This window comes from Aphelocoma coerulescens, chromosome 5 (assembly GCF_041296385.1).
Source record: "Aphelocoma coerulescens isolate FSJ_1873_10779 chromosome 5, UR_Acoe_1.0, whole genome shotgun sequence".
NCBI lineage: Eukaryota > Metazoa > Chordata > Aves > Passeriformes > Corvidae > Aphelocoma > Aphelocoma coerulescens.
The window spans coordinates 50,171,652-50,194,444 of NC_091019.1; the positions used below are offsets into that span (position 1 = coordinate 50,171,652).

A 22,793-nucleotide genomic window follows, 5' to 3' on the forward strand; every position below is an offset into this window, starting at 1 on the left:
GTCTACAACTGCCTGATAGGAGGCTGTAGCCAGGTGAGTGTCAGTCTCTTCTTCCAGGTAACAAGTGATAGGATGAGAGGAAATGGCCTCAAGTTGCACTGGGGAAGGTTTAGATTGGATACTAGTAAATATTTCTTCACTGAAAAGGTTGCCCAGGGATTGGAACAGGCTGCCCAGGGAAGTCCTAGAGGGATAATCCCTGGAAGCGTTCAAAAACAGGTGGATGTGGCACTTGTGGATAGGATTTAGTGGCGAACACAGCACTGTGCGGTTAACAGTTGGACTCGACGATCTTGAAGGCCTTTTCCAATCTTAATGATTCTATGATTCTAGTGCCATGGAATAATAAAGTCTAGAGGAATTTCAGCTCATTTTGTAGCATATGCTGAATTCTGCCCAAGTTTAAGTCTTTTAAAGCTCTTTTTAGAATTCAATCTTGATAATAAAATTATTTTCTTTTCTCTAATTAACTCTTTCCAAAATCCATTATTTAATTAGTCAAAATTTTAAAAAAAATCAGATATTTGGCAATGTGGGAGCTGGTGGAATGCTCTGTAGATAAGATCAAGTGGATCCAGCATTAATCTGTTTACCATTCCACAGAATATCCTTATCTTGAAAAGGACATACTGGTTGCAAGGAGATTTGGCAGATGTGCTTGCTCAATCTCTTGAAATGCAATAGGACATTCTCATTTCAGTCTTTGTGCCACTGGAATAAGAGAATGAGATGAAAACTATAAAATGTCCCTCATTAATGGGGACTGTAAGTAACTAATGGAAAAAGATGAGCTTTGCCACATTTCATGTAATTGTTAGACTCACACTTAATGGGGAAAAGACAGATTCTTTACTGGGGTAGCTTGGCCAGTAAATCCTCCACTAAATCCTTCCTTTTAAAAACTGTCAAGATTGTTAATGCAAATCAACTTTGGAGTCTTCATGCTTCTTTAATCCTTCAGCCTGAAACTTTCATTAAGATAATTTGATTCTTGATGGTCAAAAACCCCCTAGCAGTAATGAGAGACAGACGCACTAACTTTGTTAGATCCAACTGAATGTGAGCCACAAAGACCGCGCTTCTGAATGAAAATACAAGGCGTAGATCAAAGACTTCCATCTTAAAAGTTATGAAGCCTGACATATAGACTGCATTCTTCTTTTACAAATTTTTTTATTGCATTTCCTAATGAACATGAAAATTCTGGAAATAATCTCAAATTGATCAGCAGTTTTCTCAGAATGCTGAATATTTCCTGTTTTTCCAACATAACCAGCTGGTATCACATCTGTGTTCCCTCAAATTAAAAAAAACCCTCCGAGTTGAATGAGTGCAACTAAAAAAATAAATGCCCAGATCTACCAGAAATAGTTGAAAGCTGGAGAAGTTTTGAAAAGATTGACAAAGATGATCCCTCCTGCATAAATACTTAGCCACTACTTGAATCCAAAAGGTTTCCAATACTGAGGCAGTTTCTGGTTTTCTATTGCTGCTGGACCTATCTTGCCCCCAACGGACAAAAATCAGGTGTCAATTTTTCTAAATGCAGTTGTTTGTATAAAATCCACCACTCTGACTATGCAATTCCTAAAACACATGATGACTGCAGTTAGCTATAATTAGGACCAAACTTGGAAGATCATACGGAAACTTCAGAAGCAACTGACTACTACTGAGCAACATGGGAACAGAGACACTATACCAATACAGAAAGAACTCCAGAGCCTCCTTTTTACTCCCAGACACACTGCAGGATGCAGACATATGTAAAGCATGCAAAGCAACACATATGTTGGGCACTTACTCTGAGACATTGTCTCTCCCACTGTACACTGCACAGTAGGGAAATGGATTGCAAACATATAAAATAGGTGTCAGTGAGTTTATACTGGAGAGACACTACTGTGAAATGTGATCTTCCTGTCTAACAAATCATCCATAAAGCAGTTTAAGAATGTGCATACTACTATAAAAATTTAAAGTAGTTGTCTATACACCTCTAAAAGAAGTAGACAGTTACCTTTGAAACCACTGACTAGTCTAAGCAGCAGGAGAAAATAATGCATGACTTAATGTGTTGGTACATGATACCAGCTTAAAACCATTCATTTAAGTTCATTATATTGTTTCCATCTATATTTAATTAGTATCCAGCCAACTGACATAGGCATGCAATAGTTTTAACAGAGTGCCTGTTATTTAACCTCAAGCTTGTTATTTAACCTCAGTTTCTGACATCAATCCACACAACTTTAATGTGTACCTCTGAAAGACTATCTCAAAATTAATTATTCATCTGCTGAGAAAGCATCTTATGTACATTTACTATGCAAGGCAAAAGCATAGCACACAAGAATCTTTAAAACATACAGTGGTTTTAAATAAGCATATAATTTTGTTTTAATATCCAAGTAACATCTTGTGTATCTACATATTAATAGTCATGGACTACCTTGAATTTAGAACACATGAGGTGATAAGTGGAAGATTCTATCATCTGTTCTTTGCACTGGTACACAAATGATGCATCTATTAAAAGATTATTTTTTTTCCTAGTCAAGGTATTTATTAACTTGCCAGTTTATAAACTGCATTGCAGATGCATTGCCTACAAATAACCTCATGGAGTATTACCATTGCCAATGAATTTACACATGCTTTCATGTTATTGTTTTCTTTCTCCCTTTTAAAATTTTCATTATTAGGTTTATTATTTAGGAGGCAAATCTAGAATTGGAGTTTCCCATTGCTATCAATCATTCCCTGCACATGAACTCCGTGTTTTTACTCCTAAACTCTGCTCATTTCCATCTTTTCCTATTTTTCATTCCTACTTCTATATTAAGTGAACTCACTAATCCTCTTCCAACTAATTCTCCAGTCACCTCAACCTATTTGCTTTCAACTTTTTGTTTCTACTCAAACTCAGATAGGAATCGGCAGGAAACTACTTTCCTCTCTCTACAGTTCTTAGTATTGCTGTGACAGAAAACAGATAATCTATCTGAATTAAGAATTCTTATTTTGCTTGTTAGTGTTAAAGTTGCTATCTGTTTCCTTGGTTGCTCATGCTGGGAGAGTATGGTTTATTTTTCTCATTGAACCATTTTTAAAAAGAAAAATGTCTTTTCAGCTTCGGCAATCACAACAAAGAGAACCAACCTTTGAAAAGAAAATGTTTTCTATATTAATGCAGACAATGTCTTAGTAATAATGTTATAAATCTGGGGCTGGACTATTTCTCCACATCACTATTGTGCTTTAGAAAATGTTTTCCAGTATCTCAAATATCTACTGTTTATGCTGCAAGAAAAGAATGGTATTTATGCAAATAATGAGACATGTCTTCCTTCGATAAGATTACAGTTTACCTCAATCGTGTTGAGGAGTAATGATGCAGCATGATAAACAGGTATGCAGGTATAACAATTCCAACACTAGCATACTAAAGAGAAATTCATATCAATACCCTACTACGTGCACACTTTTCCTTCAACAATACATGTACACCATAAATCTTGTTACTTACACTTGCATTTTCTTCGGACAAGAAGGGTATCACTTATAATTTATAAAATTAAGTCCATTAATTTATTAAGTAGCCATAAAATAGCATTATAATATTTTAGTATGGCTGAAGAGACACTGTCATTCCAAGTTTCCATATGTTGGGCTTAGAGGAGTCTGTCGATATTATCCTTTGAGGTAATTTTTTATTGAAAAAACAAGGTTTCATTTTGTTGGAAATAAGTTTCTGTATTTTATTGGGTTTTTTTCCCCCTGAAATTGGTGATATTTGTAGTGACTCTAATCTCTTGTAAAAAAGAACTACAAAGACATGAACTAGTGTCCCTACTTAATTTTCAGTACTGCAAAGTACAGTTCCATTGAGCCTAGATGACAGAGCCAAAAATAGAAGGCTAGATGAGACCTACTCCAAGGTCACCTGAGCTCCATCCATTGATGTTACTGATGATAAGGAGCACTGCACTTCAAATTTGATCTTATGGTCAACTAAGAACTGACACAGCACATTAGGGAATGGAGCAACAAGCTCTCATCATCTTATGTTTTTTCAGTTGTGTCATTTCACACTTAAAACACCTGAAAAGCACCGCATTATTCTGAGAAATAAACTGCTGCAAGTCTAAATAGTCCAAGTATGTTAATATACAGGACAGTTGTCTCCTACAGTACCAACAGGATGGGAGACTATTTTGGCATCAGTTTTCGACAGGAGACTAAGTGCACTCCTTCCTCTGGGAATCCAGGTCTCCATATGCAATGTCCAATCATCTTAGGAAACACAGAAAACAGCAGAATGCTATTGAACACTTATTATGAAGACTAAAACCGGATCTGAAGTTACAAAGCAAGAATCAGGGATTACTCAACACTATAAATATCGTACTTCCTGATTTATAATTTGGGCCTTCTTGAATACATTTAATATTTCTACACATGCATACAGGACAGTATGCTTGTGTGTGTTTATATGGTTTTTTTATATATATACATACAGTTCTATGTATATAAAGAAATCTCAAATGCAAAATATAGTCTGGAATATGTGTCGCACATAGATGTTCTTCATAACTTTATGTTTGTTCATAACCAGATACACATTATACAACTCTCTGAAAAAGCAGTCCAGTCACTTTTAGATTATTAGTTCATTCAACAAGCTGCAATTATCCTGAATGAACATTTCTAAACCTTTGGTAAACCAAGAGTCTCCTTACTACAACTGACTGCAATGTCTCCCACACACATATCATTCATCGCTTTGTCCCCCCCATTCTCGCTGATTAAATCAAAGAGTGACTCTTATACTTCAGTTACAAACATCAAGCCAGCCAGCCCACCATGCCAGTTAAAACAAACACATACTTACAAGCAAGAACCATTAACTGTTACTGATTTTTATCTAGTATTTTGAAGTTGCAATATCAGAACTCATATGCTCGTTTTTTCACACCATGTTAAATTGTTAATATGGGAACTTCAAATATTATCAAGATAGTACACACTTTTCAAAAAAAAAATTAACATTCAACCAGCAAATCATATAGATTCATAAAGTGACTGTAGCAGTTTCATGCTTCATAGGTTAAGCCAGCCAGCAACTGGTTGGCTTTGTTTTTAAGGTGATACTTGGACAATTAGAAGTCTAATCCTGCATATTACCAAATGAGAGGTAATGAGGATTTTCACAGTTTAGTATGCACAAACCAGATTGCAAACCACAAAGTGGTTTCTTTTGCTGCCTACTTTAATCACAAACCCATATGCTTTAAAATAACATGGAAAATATAATTAAAACTTACATGGCAAAATTATAATCACTTTATAGTCATATTAAACATTTCAATTAAAAGAAGATATTACCAATCACTTCAGAAAATTTTTATTAAACTTTCATTGAGATGTCTTCACTTTTCAAAGCTGTATACTGTTCTAGCAAAATATCCAAATAAGACATACTGAGTATCATTGAAACCATTTAGGAACACAGACAAGGTGATCTTGCATTGCACTTTCCAGCTTTCCAGAAATCTACTTAACATTTAGTATTATTTGGAGAGACATACTTACAGCATGTGCTCCCTGTATTGTCCGTACAAGGTTGATTCCTTTCCATACGTATATATCTCCATTCAATGCACCAGAATATGTCACTTCATCCCTAGCACAGGCGAGGCACAATATAGTCTGGAGATCACCAGTCTTGCCAAAGACACCACGTTTTGGTGTCAATGAATTGCCACACAAGCTCCAGAACTGTAACATAAAGTGATTTAGAAAGATGGCTATTTTGCTCATACCTTATAATTTAATATGTATTTCTGAAAGAGAAGCACCTTGCCTGCGAAATACATCACCATTCATCCCCTTTTCCATGCCTCAGTTCTCCAGTTTAACAATGTTTTATGTTATTAACCAACTTTATCTTTCCATAAAATCAGCATAACAGACTAGTTGGGAACAAATTTTGGGATATCAGTATTAAATCAAACTAATATTCTTTCAAATAATAATTTGTGAGTCACTTGTATTTTCAGTTATTTTCAAAAAACATTTCATAATAGAATTAGCTTATCTTTCTTTGATATAAAACTTCCATGTTGAAAATGCTGCATTTGTACTTTATGTTACTTTAGACATTTCAAGATGCCACCTAAGCATGTAGATTTCTGATAAGGCTGCTATTTGCTCTGTTTGAAAGCAGCTGGTTTTACTGTAGGCTTATTTCTCATCAGAACCATGGATCATACAAAGCAGCCATTTGAGGCAGAGATTTTAAGAACTTTCTAATAAACCACTGGTATGTGATTGCAGCAATCACACAAGTGTGAATTTCCTCCTAGGTCACCCAACATGTACCAATGACTCCTAAACTAAAGACATGCAAAGACTCTTGTCAGAGCACACCACCTGCCAACTAAGTCTCCAGATACACACTGTAGTTTCTGAGATCTCTGCAAACAAGAAGCACTTGCATATTCCTTTCAAACTCTCCTGTCCAAACATGTAAATGTGCACTGGAAAGTGAAGCTGATGAAGTAATCCAATGCTAAACATGAAAGCATCACTGCTGACAGGTTAATCTTACATTGTCTCAGTGTATACAGTTTCCTGTACACGTGTTTATGAAACTGTATTTCACAGCAATGCACTCTGTTACCAATAATCAATTCAATATTCTGAGCAGACTTCAAATAATATGGGATAACGTAAGCAGTTACCATGAACAGATTTTTGTACCTGCAATACTGTAACTGAGAAATAACCAGAAATAACCATTAATGATTAGAATAACTAGTACTAATTACACAAATCCCAGTCTCTTAACTAGTTGTGCTGGTTTGGGCTGGGATAGTTATTTTCTCCACAATGGCTGGTATGGGGCTGTGTTTTGGATTTGGCTGAACACAGGGTTGATAATACAGAGATGTTTTTGTTATTGCTGAGCAGGGCTTACACAGCCAAGGGCTCTTCTGCTTTCCTACTGCCACGCTGGCGAGGAAGTTGGGGGTGCATGGGAGGCTGGGAAGAGACACAGCTCAGACAGGTGACCCAAACTGGCCAAAGGGATATTCCAGACCATACGGCATCATGCTCAGTATATAAGGTGAGGGGAAGAAGGAGGGAGGGGGGGACATTTGGAGTGATGGAGTTTGTCTTCCCAAGCCACCATTTTATGTGCTCTTGTGGAGATGGCTGAACACCTGCCTGTCCCTGGGAAGCAGTGAATTAAGTCCTGGGTGTGCTTTGCTTGCATGTGCAGGTTTTACTTTTTCTGGTAAACTGTCTTTACCTCAACCCATGAGTTTTCCAGCTTTTACCCTTCCAATCCTCTCCCCAGTCCTGCTGGTGGGGGAGTGACAGAGCACCTCTTTGGGGCTTGGCTGCTGGCTGGGGTGAAACCATGACAGTGGTATTTTTTTAACTAAAGTACAGATTTCAATACATAGACCACGTCGTTGCTTGAGAAGATACTACACAGTCACTGCATAAATCAAACACCCAGCTCCAGCATGGAAGTGGGAGATGTATCTAAGAAAAGTAATTCCTCAATATCAGTTCACTTGGAACTATCTACATAACTTGATTAATTACTATTACAATTTGCATAAAATATCTGAGAAAAAATACAACAGTAATAAAAACATGAAAGTAATTCTTGATATCTGAAAGAACAAGAAGCTGTGGTTTAAGAAAAACACACATCAACAAAAATCTCTTGCCTGATCCAGGTGCCTAAATATCTCTAGAATTCTAATTTTCCACAATGTTTTCCCAGAGGAAACACCAATTATTTTTAAAATTATGTCACTAATTAGAAAGGCTTTGTAGAGCCTTAAAAGTTGCTCAAACAAACTTTTGCTTATCTAAACAGACATGTTTTCACATAACATACTAAATCACTGCTGGCAAATATTAACTTACTGTTGGCATAAAGGTCCTCTTAGAGAAGCAGAAAAAAAAGATCATTATTAACCAAGTTCATGGAAATCTGTAACTGACATGGTAAACACTATGTCAAATCAGACTTATGCAATCTAGCCAACAGATTTAAGACTTTTTCCAGTAAGCCATTAATACATATTAGTCTAAAAGTTCATTGTATAAAAAGCAACACATTTTCCCCACCATGGGAACCTACACATAACAGGAATACAGAACTTTCAAGCTGCCATCTACTGCTGTTACATGGTAACACAGAAAACAGTGCATGGGAGAAGACACTGAGTTTGACTGATTCGAAACATGGTTCCTAATCATCGATAATCCTGCTGACAAAGTTAAACCTGAAAAAGAAGTTGTGTCTGCATAGCATTTGCTACATGGATCAAACAGAGCATGCTTGAAAAAGACATGAATTGTCCAAATTATGAGTCCGGTAACAGGTACAGAGTGCTCCAAATGACAAAGGTATGAATACAAGCAGGGAAAATAATTAAAAGAAAAGAAAATGCTTGTTCTTTCTCTTCCACTGTCTCCCCATACCCTCTCTGAACGGTAAGAAATGGTTTTTCAATTCATTTTGTCTCTGTAGTGCAGCAATTCATTCACTGTTCAAGATTCAGAAACCTGAGTATCTGGAGTCACCTTAAACGTGTGCATCCTGTCTTACACTACTTGGGATTTCAAACAACAGGTTTTAGAGAACCTAAATTTTAAATTATATTACAGTCATTACATACAATGCTACTGACAACTGTTTCATTCCTACTACATTACTTCTGCCGGGCATGAAGTCTTTTGAGCAGAAAGGGTCTGTTTTCCACTATACAGATCTTTTAAAATATCTAGTGTAGTCAGGTATGATCCACGATCGCAGTTCTAAGAACTAATATTATTCTTACACAGGACCTTCCATATTATCATTCTATATTCCTTTTAGACTCTATATGTTTTATAGAGTATATACTACTGCAGCTGAAATATTTTATAAATTAAGAGTTATTTCATTACCTTGATGTGTTTTACACCACAGCTGACGAGCTTGTTTGGCTGGTATAAATCCCAAGAAATATCAAATATCTGCATAAAAAAACCCAAAGATGTCAGCAGAGATGACCCTTCTAGCACGGAACAGTTAAAACAGGAAAATCTTTTAGCAAATTAACAGGGAAACTGAAATGCTTTAAATGAATTTATTGGAAAGACTTTTTAATCCTCTCATTCAATACTGAAGTTTCAATATATACCAAATATAGTTCTAGCTTTTTTTTTCCCTAAAGTAATTAAAACACAGGATAAAACAACATTAAGGTTCATTTAAAGACTACAAAAATTTAAGGAATTATTTGCATTTTGATCTCCCATATGGGGATTAGGGTCTAAGAAGTCTATTAATTCTGCACTTCCCCTACGTGCTTACAGTCTCAACAAACCATACACAAAAAAATATCGAGTTACAGATTTTATTCTAGAAGTAAATGCACACATCTTAAATATCTCCATGTCTTAATGCATATCAACTTTTATGGAAATTCAATTTCTAAAACAAAATGGTTTTTGTTCAGACATAGGTCTAGTATGTATATACAGACATGCTTTAACAAACTGAAGTTACATTGACACTCAGACTATTTATACTTACTCTGTCTGTATGACCAGGAGCCATTGATAATAATTTTCCTTTTCTCCAGTCCCATACACAAACTGTGTTTTTCGAATCCAAACCAACTGAGACCAAACGCTAAAAGTGTCCAAATTAAACAAATAAAAATAACTCAATATATTAATGAAAGCTAAAGTCATTATTTTGAATGAGTGGTAAAAAATGCGTAACATATTTGAGCTAGAAGCAATAGCTCACTTTTGATATAGAAGAAAACATAAGCAATATCTTATGCCAGAGCATCTTTTCATCTGTATCATGATCATAGAGATCTTCTTAGATAACAACATATTTCTGATTTAAAATGTTTAAGATACATAATTATATATAGCACACAGTCAGGAAACAGTAAGCAGCAGTCAGGAAACATTTGAAAAAAGGAATAATCACTGAAGTTAATGAAACTGTATGTGTTTATCTTTAATTACATGTAACTTGTAGAATTTAGGATTTATTTTAAAAGGTCAAGAGATAAAAAGAAAAAATATTTTCTTCAATCTTCTTGGTAACAAACAAAAGAATAAAAACAGTTAAATGCTTTAAAAGCCTTTTGCTTGATTCTTCAGGACACATATGAGTAAATATTTATTTCTGAATCCTTTCTCAAACCAGAATCCAAAGAGACCCCAAGAAGTCTTTATTATTCAGAAAGAGTTTGAAGCCAATTAAACTGTAAAATTAGGACGGGCAAAAAGATTATTTCAAGAAAATCAAGAAAAATAAAATGTCGAGATCTCCCTATGCTCTGCAGCTAGTGTGGTCTTGACTGTGAAGACACATAGCACAGATTTCTTGACACATATCATTGACTATATTAGCCAATTTTATTGTATCTGTTAACCAGTCAAAATGTAATTTTTCCTATAGAAATTCTCAACAGAAAGACTAACAGGATTGAATGAAAAAAAAAGCTGAGTGATTTTGGTTTAATTTTTAAAGAAAATGAGTATTTTTGTTCAGTTTATGCATGAATTGTGCCATCTTGTTGTTGATAAATGAAAGTTTTTCAAAACTTTAGGAGAAAGTTTTTTTCACTGTTCAGCAGTTAGTACTTACACACATTAAAGACAAATTTAGTTTCAATTTCTACATAAATTATCCAGTGAGTTTGTAAAAGCAAAAACAAACTCCAAACTTTAATCATAATCTTTTTTTCCCCAAAGACAGAAACCTATTCCAGATAACATAATTCCTTTACTGTCTGAAAAACTCCAAGATTATGAGAAGAAAAATAAACAAGTTAAATACAATTTCTATCCATGCTTCCTATTTATTAATACTACAAAATCTAACCTTTCTATTTCATCTTTGAAAAGTTAGGGGATTTCAATCCTAATTTGATGTATCTAGACCTTAAATTATGAACGCCATTCAAGTGAGGAAGTGACACAAGTTTACACGACAAGAAAAACATAGAGAAAAGATAGCACTGTGAAGTAGAAATTATGTTCTAGAAAGAAGCTGACTCTACAATCTGACTTCCTAAACAATGAGAGGTCATTTCAACAAACTCGTAACTTTCCTACAACAATTACAATGTGTTTTAACAGAAACAAGTTACAGCTAGGCTTACCTCTTGTGTTCAATACAACTCCATTTGATATTCTCTTAAGGACAGCAACTGGTCTCTACAATACATCATCACTTGAGAAAACAGCAGTAACTGACAGATACTGACCTTTTTAGCAAGCAAAAGGAACCGAGAATACAGCTAAATCTGAGTATCACATTGCAAGGCTGAGTGGGAGGGAAAGAAGTGCTTCATAGACCAGGAAAGGACATCTCCAGAAAGGATTTTAATGCCTCTTCAGCTGCTACCTAACATGTGAATCTAACCATTAAATTTTCCATTTCTAATATATCAGTCAAGAAAGCCTCTTTACTCAGAGGAGTAAGTGTCTGGTAAAACCAATCTCCATTATAGGTTGCAGCTCTGAGAACCAATTTACTACTCAGAGAAGGTTCAAAAGCAACAAAATTATAATCCAATGAAACCTTTTTCTTGACTCTTAGATCCAGGATACATGAGTGAACAAACAACAAAATGTGGAGAGCCACAAAATGCGTGACAGAGAAGGGAATACTGCCCGAAGGAGTCCGAGATGAGTAACACAATGGGGCTGCCATCGCTCTGGGCACCAGGCATGCCCCTGCACAGGGGAGGTCCACTATCTCCATCCATTTGGTCTAACCCTGAACTGTTGCCCACACAACAAAACAACCTCCCTACTACCTCATCTCAATTCAAAAAACTTTTGAAGCTATACTTTTCTTGCCCAATGTGAGTATCTGACATTCATTAGTAATGTAATTTTATTTTCCTCTACTTGAGAATAAGCAGACAAAACCTGACATGATAAACTTTCTTTTTTTAAGAAAAACTATGTGACAAGACTTCTAATACATAAACAATTTACTCAAGTGTTTGAAAAAAGAATATGTTACATACCTGACCGTCTAAATCAAAGGCCAAGCAAGCTATACCATGCGTGTGAACATCCTTCAGAACAGATACAGTTTGCACAGTGTATGAATCCCACACGCAGATGTATGGTTCCTTCCCAACTTGACCTGTTGCCACCAACACACGCTCGGGATGCAAAGCAAGGCTGCCAAAAAAAATATATAAAATATTCTTGCATGAAACTTCTGTATTTGCCTAGTTAGTTGCATTAATTTTTTTCCTTTGAAATTATTTTACAATATTTTCCCACTGATAGTCAATATTAAAAAGTCATTTTATGCCACAGATTCCACAGTAGCTGTAAAATTATCTTAATATAGTACATACCAACATCTTTCTTGAATTAAACCTTCAAAAGCCTTCTACATTTAAATTAACTGCAAAATAGTCAATAATCCTTGTTCCAAAAGTGTTTACTAAACTAGGTCAGATTTTCATGCACTAAGAGAAATACCTTTTTTCCTTTCTTTCTACTTCTTAAAACTTAAAAACACAAGCAATGGAAAACAGAAGTTAGTGTTGAACTATCTACACACCAATCATCAATGGAGATATGTGGGCATCTCCAGAAGTTCTATATTCCACGCAGTATTTGACATACTTTTTATGGCAGGACAGCTTGCTGGAGCTGTCTCTCTGCTGATTGTACAGCAACCCAAAGCATGACTAGCTTAGACTAGAGGCAATGACTACACTTCAGATGACCCAACGGAAGAGCCATGAAGATTATCTCAAATGTCTTAATTTTAATATAGAACAACTGGGAATAGCTAGTTTTGAATAATTATTAACTTTCTGCATTTCCTAATATTGTACAGAATTTTCGTATAGCTTGTATTTCAGTCTTTCTGAGTGCACTTGAGGATCATCAGAACTGTTTTGCCAAATCTGGGACCAAGCTAGAAAACATGCTAGTCAACAAGATATTTCCTCATTTTGTTTATGCCAGCAAGCTGTAAGGGAGGACTCGAGGTCTGAGCATTCAGATTTCATAATACAGAAAAATAAGAATATATTCTAACAGAAACCCAAACAAACTACTTGATTAAATTCCACACATACTAGATAACAGCAGTCCAGAATGATGTAGAAATATCACGTGTAAGTCAGAAAGACATAATTTCCAAAGTTGGCTGTTTAATTTGGCTAAAAATTTCCTAGGCTAATGAATCCCAGGGTAATGAGTGATCTTGACAGACTGGTGGACAGAACCACTAACAACACACAGGAAATATATTTATCTTCTCAAAATCACTTGGAAAGGAGAAAGGTTGAGCACTTTGCAAAGGTACGATGATCTTATACCTGAACACAGGTATAAGATATTTTGATAAATAATTTTGATAAATAAATATTTTGATAAATAAAGTTCAAGGGGTGGAGACAAGGGAAGTCTATAAATATAGACAAAACAGCAAGGTTAAAGCTAACCAGGAAATTACCAGGGAAAAAATATCCAATTCAAAAGATGTATACATTTTCTATATACAGAAAGAGAAAGAGAAAACCACATTAGAAGATGCTTAATATTTTATGAAGTTTCACTACAGTACACAATACATTTCTATATTTTTTCTGTTTCAGAATAGCAATTCAGCCGGTTGATATACTGCTTGACAAATTCCATGTGCACAACTCTGAGCAGAACTTCTAACTTCAAAGTTGAAAAGGTAAAAAGCCTCTGAACCTTTCCATTTTTCTTTGGGAACTTCTGCTCTTCGCTACTGCCCATTATCCTCAGCACCAGGATAAAGTAACCAACATGTCCCCACTTTGGTTCACTTCACTTCCAGAGTTGTTTCTCTAGTTCTTCCCTTCTTGATTATTTGACAGAGCAACTTCACAATTAAAAAACATGGCAGAAAGGAGCTGGCAGGCAAAACTTACCACATTTCAATTCAGTTCTGCCACCGAATCCTGACTAACACCTGCACATCTCCCAGAGCACACAAAGGCAGATGGTGTACTCATAGGAAAAAGGAAAAGCATCTGGAGGGAGAGAAAATGCTGCATCCAAAATGATCTAATTTTTAGAATGGCACCACAGAAAGGGAGCGATTAAACCAAATGGACAATAAAGAAATTTGAAAAAGGAAGTGAGAAGAACAAGAAAGAAAAAACAGACAGAAACTAAGAGGCAAATAGAAAAAAACACAGCAGTCTCCTGTCTGATTCACCACCTCTTCAGTCCTGTCTTTATCTGTGCCACTAGTGCATTCTGCATTTTTAGACAAGCAAAAACCACCCTACAACTACACCAAAACACTCAGGCACCACCCTGGACACACACACAGGCAAAAGCACCCCCACACCACATATTACAAAACAATTTCCAGCAACCAAAAATTAGCTTTGCATGTTTTAAACTAAAGACCAGAGTCTGTAGAGAAACACAATGCAACAGAGATGGAAGGGACAACAGTAAAGGCACTACCATGGGAAAGGAAACATTGTCCTTAGCCCAAGTGTAGTGACTAATTTCATTCAAAGAATATTTGGTAAACATAGAGAAGGTTTTCTCTATTTCTAATTAATTAATGGCAAATAATAACCAATAGAAATATCACAGTATTAGTTCTTTCTGCATCACAATACAGAATACCGGCTTAAATAACTGAGCTCAAATTCTGCCTTGATATGGGATAATAATGCAGCACAAATTAAGCCTGTATTTAAACCACAACAGACAACATGGTAGAATTACCAATGTCCTTCCCCTACCATTTCAGTCTCTATAGTAAACTGCTAACAACTTTTCTAGACAGTCATTGAAAGAAGAAGAAAATATTTGTACACCAAATATTTTAAGACAGTAAGCTTCTTTAAAAAATGCAAATATGGTGAGTTTTCAGGGAAACTGATTAGCAAAGTTGTTGGCAGCAGCTGAAGAAACACCTATCTGAAAATACCTTTCCGCAACTTTTCTTACAGACCAAGGAGTGAAGGACAGCTTAAAGTACTACCTGTGAGTATTCTATCTCACAGGCTATCAGAACAGAAGAAAAAGAGAAGCATGGAAAAAGTCAAGGGACTACTTTTTCTATTACCAACACTAAACCAATAGCTGCTACACTTATGTACATGATTTTCATATGAGCCATGAATGGTAAGACAATGTTTTTCCTTAATATTCAAGTCTTGACTATTATTAATCCCATGGAGCACCCTGCAGAATTATGGATCTGAAATTTTGGGTCCTCATCAAACATCAAGGATTAGACTCCAATTTTACACTATATGGTGACTCTTTTCAGTTCTTTCATTGGACTATGAGTGATCAAGCAACCCCTACAAGCATAGCAATTAATAGAAAAATACTGTATCTGAATCTAACCTCTAGAGCAAAAGCATTGATATAACTCACATATTTGGGAATTTTCATTGTTAAAACAGCCCTGAGCTAAACACTGTAAATAGCTCCCTAGTGCAGAAAGAAAAAGTTTAACTAGAATGGGTGCCCAGAAATGAGTAACAACGAACACTTGCCATATATGGACTATACGAACTCGTGGGTGTGATGCAATTAACAGGATCAAACAATGAGTTTGAGCTCTCTCTCTGGATACTCCGCACAAGATCTTCAACACACCTCTACTGAGATGTTAACTTCATACAACTCTTGGGATGGTATCTGCAATAGCTGCTTGCCATTCATCCATTCAGTTCCTGACGTCAGGCAGAAAAGTATGAGTACGGCTCAGCTCTAAAGGCAGTTTTCAAATCTGTTAGTATGGGACCTGTGGGCTTACGTACAGAGTCCCTCACAAATACTTCCTCGCATTTTTTTTTTCTTAGGGAGAAGAAAGAGATTGGTTACTGGCATAAGAAGCTCTGCACTCAGAAGAAGAGGACTTGTGTTCCCTTTACTGCACTCAGGAGAGAACTCGTGTTCCCTTTACTATCCTGGTAATGAGAGCTGGTATGACCTATCCAGCTTAGACTGCTGAAACTGTGCTTGCATCTAGCCCACACAGCTAGACTGTAAACTGGTGCTTGATTTCTTTCCTCTTCCTTGAAGGATGACTAAGCTGATGAATGAGATATTGCCACTTGTCCAAAAAAGGAAACAGATATTCCTAATGAGACAAGTTCTTCAGGCCTTCTTGTTTGCCTCTGGCTTTTCTGACCTGGGCTTTTCAACAACAGACGTTAGATCTAATGTAGTGTCTCTGAAGAAGCAGATATGTAAGAACATGTCCAAAAGGCAAACATGATCATGAAAAAAGCAGGTATTAAGCTAACAAACTGCTAAGTCAAATCAATTTTTAAATTGGCTCTAGAACTTGGTACTTCTTAGAAGAGTTCAGAAATAGAAAATTCAAAAAACCTGCTTGTCACTATTGCAACAAGCCAAATAGCTGGACTTGCAGTGAACTGAGATTTCCACTGATATGTCTGAATGACAGGTCTTTTCCTAGCCAGATATTCAAATTGGGCTGAAATGCAGTAGTAGAGTTTTAACAGTATACTGAAAAGGGATATGTTTCTCACTTTAGTACATTCACGCTCCTCTTTTTAACACATACAGAAAAGGTTCTTTCTCCCTTTCAGAGCAATAGGTAAGCATTTCCCAACATTTTGACCAGATCCATGCACTATACAAAACCAGTGTTAGATTATTATATTAAATACTAATGGCACCCAATGAAAAAAAAACCATAAAATCTGCCCATGTTGTATCTGCGTGGAATGAGACTAGAGACATGGATAAGACCCTCCCATATGTGTGAGCTTTGTAGTGGCAGGGGATCCTGAAGGAGAATAGTCAATAATAAACTACTTGATAATAAAATAAATTAAGACCTTTTTTTTTCATCTTTACTTGGTTTGTGCTGAGAATTAGCAGGAATTGATTAATACAGACAAGCTGCAGACAAGGATACAGTATTAAAGATGATGTTTCCTTAGCAACAATATTGGATGAAAATCCAAGAATATATTCATGTGACTACTCCTGAGCTTCATAAAACTAGGGCACCAGTAAAAATGCACAAAAGAATACTGCAGTAAAACAACAGCATCTCAGACATCTATTAATTAAGAGTTAATTTCAAGTGTGAAATTGTTTCTATGCTTAAATAAAGCAAAATATTTTCATGGTATGTTTACAGACATTTTACATACAGTTGAGAATATTTTCTTATTTGCTGTCATTTATCCATGTTTCCCAGAAAGAATAACAGGGGAAGGTACAAACCATTTCTGTCATACTATTTAAGATCTTAAAGCAGAAAGAGCTGTAATCAGCAAACACCCCTCATCAAAGTTTTAACAGATCAAGTCAGAGCACACTGACAAAACAAAGCAGTACTCGTAATGGAGCATCAGCACTGGCCTTCCATATAGTTATTGCTTCAGCACCAATAACGTCAAATATGGCTTTCTGAAGATTCCTTAAATTGCACAAGCATCCAACTTCAAAGTAAGAGAGTCTGAAGTGGAGACAGGGCCGGTGAACCCACACTGTACATTGGTTATTCCCAGCTGCAGTTTATCTCATTATCATTCCATATTTTCTCCTCTTGGATCTGAATGTTTTTAGATTAACAAGAAACATTTATAAACAACCCAGAGAATCCTAAAGATTGCTTTGGGCTTCTGTCTGTTCCTGAACTCCACAGAAGGGGCAAAAAAGAGAAATCAGATGTACTTCAAAGAGAAGGAAAGAGTTAGAGAGTGAGTAAACCAATAATGATGCAAAGTTCCCAACTCACTGAATATGAGAACTGAGTAAAAAGATTCTGGGAACTATATGCCCTTTTCTGAAGATGTCCATTTTCATCTTACATTCTCATATCCTCCACTGCTGAGGAAGGGATTAGCTTTAGCTTTCTAGTAAGTTATCGTCTCTAGAAAACTGATTAAAGACATTGCCCTTCTTTTTGAATATGAATGATTTTGCCAGTGCCAGTAGGAGAACTCATGGTTTGACTGAGTGAAATTGCTGGATTTTAACAAATTCTATGTGATCTTGACAATTTAATCACCAGGTTTTCACAATTTGAGGAAAAAATTTCTTTTCTAATATGCCTCTTGAAAAAGAAGACAGCAAAATTACTTACATGTCCCTAGCTAAAAAATCTTCTCACATGAAAGCTAGAAATATCATCTACTCCAGAATCATTTGGAGATAAATGTGCTAAGATAATGTCCTGTTATTCTTTATTAGCTATTCATATTAAAGAACTGGTGGTACAATAATGTGACATACTAGAGCCAGAAGGTAAGTAAGAATTCCACCTAAAAAAATATTCAACTTCTTTCTTTCCTCACAAGACAATGAACAGACTTAAGACCAATTATTTAAACCATTATTGCATATAAAGTCTCAAATATGACTCCTAGAACTAGCAAAAAAAAAAAAAAAAAAAGAGGAAAAAAAAAGGAAAAAGGAAACCAGAAGTGCAAGATCTGTGGAGGGAAGACATAGTGCAATCAGCTGTCAGTAACTTAGGCAGGGGGCAGTGCAGCCACTCAGCTCCTTTGGGTCACTAGACTTGATGACACAAAAGAGATCCCTCAACAAATCAGGGAAGTACTAGTAAATTATTTGGTTAGGATTTGTGAGTCACAAAGCTAGAAAGCAGTCTTTCACTCCTGAACACGTGTGGTGAAAACCATACAAACCTACAAAATGATTACAGATTAAAAAAACCAACACAGTTTAAAATTGAAGTGGAAACGCTGATTTCCCATTCTAAACAGTTTATAAGCTAAGAAACTACTTTACTAAAGATTATCATGCTGGAGCCACTTAATTATGGGGAAATTGAGACAACTGGCTATAAAATATGAACAGAATTAATTTCAAATAAATTTTGTAATGAAATACAGTCTAGAAAGTGGAACTAAATTGTAGATACAAAAATGCTGCTAGCAAGGATTTTCTTGCTATTTTCTCAGTCCGTGAGAGACTTTTCTCTCTCACAGAAGAGGTAGCAGTTATGCAAACAACCAAACACCTGCAGCCTTGAAAAGTCTTGTTTATGGTACAGTAGAAAAATATTTTGACAATGGATGTTTTAGGATTTTAGCCAATCACCCCCAAGGGGTGGCTGATCCTTTGTCCAATTAGACTATGAAGAAAAAAGTCTATAAAAGAGTTTGTAAAATAATTAAATAAATCAATCTTGCTGCACAATTCCTGCCTGCTGGATCTTCTCTCCTCCTCCTCCCTATGGCTGCGGGACACGGTGATATACCCTAGGGCCCAGGCCTGCGGTAATACTAAATGGCAAAAGTTCTTACCACATTTAAAATGACTCATTTTTCAGTGCACAAAGACTCATTCCATTGCCAAATTAGAAATCTAGAGAATAAATTATTTAAGGTCAAAGAAGTATTTACTCCAAATTTTTTAGCCAAGACCATTTCAAAAATTTCTTTTCAAAGAAAGGTTATTTTGGATGCTTCTGACTGTGCAAGTTAACTAAATTAACTTGCTTGATGTACAAAACTTTCTTGATGTACAAAACCCTTTGAACAACCCTTTATCCAGTAATTATGATTTGCTGCTTCCCTATGAGATTTACAACAGTTTTTAACCACTGATCTTCCATCTATTATTTTTAAAATATATACTAGATCTTCTAGTATTGCATAGGAAAAAAAAATCACAGAATGTACAATTTTCTTTCATATTTCTGAACAAGTATATTAAACAGCAATTCAGTCTTTTCTCCTGTGGGACATACTGATGAAAATCTCTGAATGTGCAAGAACTTCTCATCTGAATATTTGAGTGGAGTCATGGAATAATTAGTGACAATTTTTGAAAGGTTCTTCTTTTATACAGAAAGGTTATCCTGATAAAATTGGCAGTTGGCTTAAAGTAAGGAATGGTGGGAAGAAGGCAGTGGCAGAGCTGCTTCTGAAAAAAGCTGAGATAAGCACAACATTCATCCTGTGCTTCAATTGACTGTATTTCATTACCCACCAAAGAAGGCTTAGAGTGGAGGAGAACACTATCTTGCCAGCCCTGGAGACTGCAGATACACTAGATTTCTTCAGGAGTTCTTGAGAATATCAGGCCTACAGGTGTTCTGAAAATATTCAACAGAGATGTTTTCCTACAGGAAAAAAGTCAAGGATATCTGTAACACTTGTCTCAAATTTACCATCCTGGAATCTAACTTTGCACCCAGAAAAGTGAAAAGAACCAGGATACCACTTAAAGTTGGGACAACTTCTGAACCCTTGTTCAGAAAAAAAACTATAAAAATGAGATAAAGGCCACAAAAGTATATACACAAAAGACCATTTCCTAAAACAAACAAAATCCCCACATGTACCAGAACCATAAATAAAACAGGAAAGAAGTATAGGAAAACTAGAGAATATTGAAGGGACTCAGAGGTTAATGTGCAGTTGGTAGGTAATGAAAGATGTAGCCCATGTGGGCTCACAAACTTAATTACTGAAAACTAATAAAAAGGAGAAGGTGGATAAAGAACATTCATGAATAACACTTTCAAGAAAATACAAATCTTCTGCTTAAAATTTATGTTTAACTCAAGAATACTGATCCAATTGACTAATTCCAATAAGAAATGTAATGTAATATTCATTCTCATAATCACATGCTGTAACCTGAAAAAGATAAAATCATGATTATTTATAAATTATTACTGAATAATGTTTCAAAGGCTATTCATTTTTTGTGGTATCAGTTTCTATGGCAGAAGAAACAGCAGTTAAATAAACAGTAAGCAAAAGACGAACCTGTAACTAAAAACCACAAATACCACCTAACGTGCAACCTTGATCTAAAAAAACCCCAAACCAAACATTTACCAGTTCTTCAAATATTCCTGTTATTTCCCCAAGTACTCCAAAAGGCTATTCCAATTAAAATGTCACACTTCGCACAATAAATCTTCAGGCAATTTCCAAATGCTGTCAGATGCTTTGTCTTGATATAAGATAAAGCATAATTCACCTTGTTTGCTCTTGTAGAGAGATTGTAAGCAGGAAACAGGAATTAGCATAGTTCTAAAAGTCAGGAGAAGGTTTATATTGTTGTCACCTAACCAAAACATAGAATTAACCCACTCATTCTGCATGCAAACTGTCTTGATAAAATGGAGACATCTAACCACCATGACTAAAATGCATAATTGTTTTAAAGTGATTTTTATATTTAAATACATTTTGGGTTTTTTCCGCAATGGCATCTATATATAATATCTACATGCACTTATATCACAGTCTGACATTTTCAGGAGCATTGTTCTTGAAATAAGTTACCCTATGGTTCAGAAAATTGAAGGGTCACTGTTATTTTTAAAATATCCAACTAGATTTAGTCACAAGAAATGTCCCACATAAATAGAAAGAATCAAAGCACTAAAACACTCTTTTAGAACATTGTTACAAAACTATGTTATATCTACAAATTTCATTCTCAGTTGAGGTAAAGTAAAAAATACATTAAGTAATCAGGAGTAAAATGTATGAGCTAGAAGTGAGAACACAATGATTTTAATGTAACTATGAGCAATTTATAAACATGATTTTCAGCTTGGACACATTTTCTTTATTATTAGGTATGGTCCTTTGCCTCAGTTTTGTTTCTTCTCTTTCAGTTGAATTCTTCACCTTAATCAAGCATTTTATTTACATGCAATTTTATGGCAAATATCTTATCAATATACACCATATGAAGCCAAAGTCTGAGGTGTAATACTTCCTATAGTCAACACAGTGTAAAAGGCAAATGAAAAATTTCCCTAAATGCAATCTGTCACCAGTCTGACTAAACCATCAGTGGAAGTACTACTGCAGGTACCTCTAAAGCTGATCATTTTGTTCAAACTGACATTATTCTCTCCAGTTATGCCACTCACTCTCTGGATACATGTCTCTTGATTCTTTAATTCAAATCCCCAAAAAATGAGCCCCTAAAGATATTTATCAATGATGACCTCACTAATATTTGAGCAATTAGAAGTTGGACATTGCTGTTTGACTAGAAGGTTTGGTTTTGATATGGGGTTTGGGGGAGTGGGGGGACTGGATTTTTTGGGTTTTTTTGCTAAAATGATTTGTGCTTCTAAAGCAAAAGAATCAGACTGACCTTTGCATACAGTTAGGAGTATTGATCCATCCTGTCTGCAGCGCAAAGCAATAGGCACTATAAAGGAACTCCTCTGAAAAAGCTTGGAAGACCAAGCAGTGAAATTAAATTAGAAACCTATGAAAAATGGTTGGAAGGATTGTTCATTGTATTTTCTGAACTAATATCTGAATACCCAGGGCTTTCATAGAAGAATAAGCATCAGGCACCATCTTACAGAACTTATTCAAAACAAAAGGAGTCCACCAGGAAGCCTCTCAACAGTAATGAGGATTCCTAGTTAAAGGAAAGTCTTTTGCAACTAGGGTGAGGATAGCTACTCTAAGAAAAGATATAGTATTTCTTTGGAGATTTAATAATGCAGGTATCCTCTAGCAGTTAGGTAAAGTAACAAGAAAAACTGCTTTTCTAACAGAATTGGTCTCACAAAGACATCTTGCTTCAAATGCAGAGTAGTAGTGGTACTATCAGATGGTGCACACACTGGAATTATTTGTGGTTTCTATTTTTTGCAATATAAAACTGATAGGTATCATAGCCTGGCTTAAAAATTCAATCATACCTTTTGCTACCCAGAGTAAAGGCAGTCTTGGCTGATTCTGACCTTTTTTTGTGCAAATCAA

The 22,793-nt window shown here is 35.6% G+C and overlaps 1 protein-coding gene and 1 long non-coding RNA gene across 8 annotated transcripts in view; one reads left to right on the forward strand and one right to left on the reverse strand.

Annotated features, from left to right (window-relative positions):
* The window catches only part of EML5 (EMAP like 5), a 111,739-nt gene that overhangs the window by 78,588 nt on the left and 10,358 nt on the right, over positions 1–22,793 (reverse strand). For all 6 annotated transcript variants that reach the window (XR_011151445.1, XM_069018049.1, XM_069018048.1 and 3 more), the window contains exons 2-5: positions 12,081–12,240; positions 9,611–9,709; positions 8,980–9,048; positions 5,596–5,781 (exon numbers count right to left, since the gene is read on the reverse strand). Coding sequence is in view for 5 of the 6 variants with exons in the window: in XM_069018049.1 (XP_068874150.1) it covers positions 5,596–5,781; positions 8,980–9,048; positions 9,611–9,709; positions 12,081–12,240 (514 nt within the window). In the remaining variant the exon portion in view is untranslated. The remainder of the gene's footprint in view (positions 1–5,595; positions 5,782–8,979; positions 9,049–9,610; positions 9,710–12,080; positions 12,241–22,793) is intronic.
* On the forward strand, positions 8,129–17,113 carry LOC138111758 (uncharacterized). 2 transcript variants are annotated; one of them, XR_011151447.1, is made up of 4 exons: positions 8,129–8,436; positions 13,680–13,765; positions 15,027–15,201; positions 15,891–17,113. It is a non-coding gene; the product is annotated as an uncharacterized lncRNA (long non-coding RNA). The 2 variants fall into 2 exon arrangements; XR_011151446.1 differs by lacking the exon at positions 15,027–15,201.